General features: G+C 38.6%; 1 protein-coding gene across 1 annotated transcript; it reads right to left on the reverse strand.

The window, feature by feature from the left end:
- Window positions 1-394: 394 nt before the first annotated feature.
- On the reverse strand, window positions 395-1036 carry LOC137646695 (protein FAM133B-like). Its single transcript, XM_068379802.1, has one exon. The coding sequence runs from the start codon at window positions 1034-1036 to the stop codon at window positions 395-397; it is 642 nt and encodes a 213-aa protein (XP_068235903.1).
- Between the last annotated feature and the right edge of the window lie 258 nt (window positions 1037-1294).

The following is a 1294-nucleotide window of genomic DNA, read 5'->3' on the forward strand; positions in this document are numbered from 1 at the left end:
CTTCGTGTTCAGAATTTTCTCCCTCATCTTTCTACTTTTCTCCCTTATGTTTAGACTTATTCTTCCCTATCTGTCTACTTTCGTCCCTCGTGTTCAGAATTTTCTCCTCCATCTTTCTACTTTTCTCCCTTATGTTAAGACTTTACTTCCCTCTCTGTCTACTTTCGTCCTTCGTGTTCAGAATTTTCTCCCTCATCTTTCTACTTTTCTCCCTTATGTTTAGACCTTTCTTCCCTCTCTGTCTACTTTCATCCGTCGTGTTCAGAATTTTCTCCGTCATCTTTCTACTTTTCTCCCTTATGTTTAGACTTTTCTTCCCTATCTGTCTACTTTCGTCCTTCGTGTTCAGAATTTTCTCCGTCATCTTTCTACTTTTCTCCCTTATGTTAAGACTTTACTTCCCTATCTGTCTACTTTCGTCCTTCGTGTTCAGAATTTTCTCCCTCATCTTTCTACTTTTCTCCCTTATGTTTAGACCTTTCTTCCCTCTCTGTCTACTTTCATCCGTCGTGTTCAGAATTTTCTCCGTCATCTTTCTACTTTTCTCCCTTATGTTTAGACTTTTCTTCCCTATCTGTCTACTTTCGTCCTTCGTGTTCAGAATTTTCTCCCTCATCTTTCTACTTTTCTCCCTTATGTTTAGACTTTTCTTCCCTATCTGTCTACTTTCGTCTTTCGTGTTCAGAATTTTCTCCGTCATCTTTCTACTTTTCTCCCTTATTTTTAGATTTTTCCTCCCTATCTGTCTACTTTCATCCGTCGTGTTCAGAATTTTCTCCGTCATCTTTCTACTTTTCTCCCTTATGTTTAGACCTTTCTTCCCTCTCTGTCTACTTTCATCCGTCGTGTTCAGAATTTTCTCCCTCATCTTTCTACTTTTCTCCCTTATGTTTAGACTTTTCTTCCCTATCTGTCTACCTTCGTCCTTCTTGTTCAGAATTTTCTCCCTCATCTTTCTACTTTTCTCCCTTATGTTTAGACTTTTCTTCCCTATCTGTCTACCTTCGTCCTTCTTGTTCAGAATTTTCTCCCTCATCTTTCTACTTTCTCCCTTATGTTTAGACTTTTCCTCCCTATCTATCTACTTTCGTCACTCGTGTTCAGAATTTTCTCCGTCATCTTTCTACTTTTCTCCCTTATGTTTAGACTTTTCTTCCCTATCTGTCTACCTTCGTCCTTCTTTTTCAGAATTTTCTCCCTCATCTTTCTACTTTCTCCCTTATGTTTAGACTTTTCCTCCCTATCTATCTACTTTCGTCACTCGTGTTCAGAATTTTCTCCCTCATCTTTCTAC

Source organism: Palaemon carinicauda, chromosome 9 (genome assembly GCF_036898095.1).
Source record: "Palaemon carinicauda isolate YSFRI2023 chromosome 9, ASM3689809v2, whole genome shotgun sequence".
NCBI classification, from domain to species: domain Eukaryota; kingdom Metazoa; phylum Arthropoda; class Malacostraca; order Decapoda; family Palaemonidae; genus Palaemon; species Palaemon carinicauda.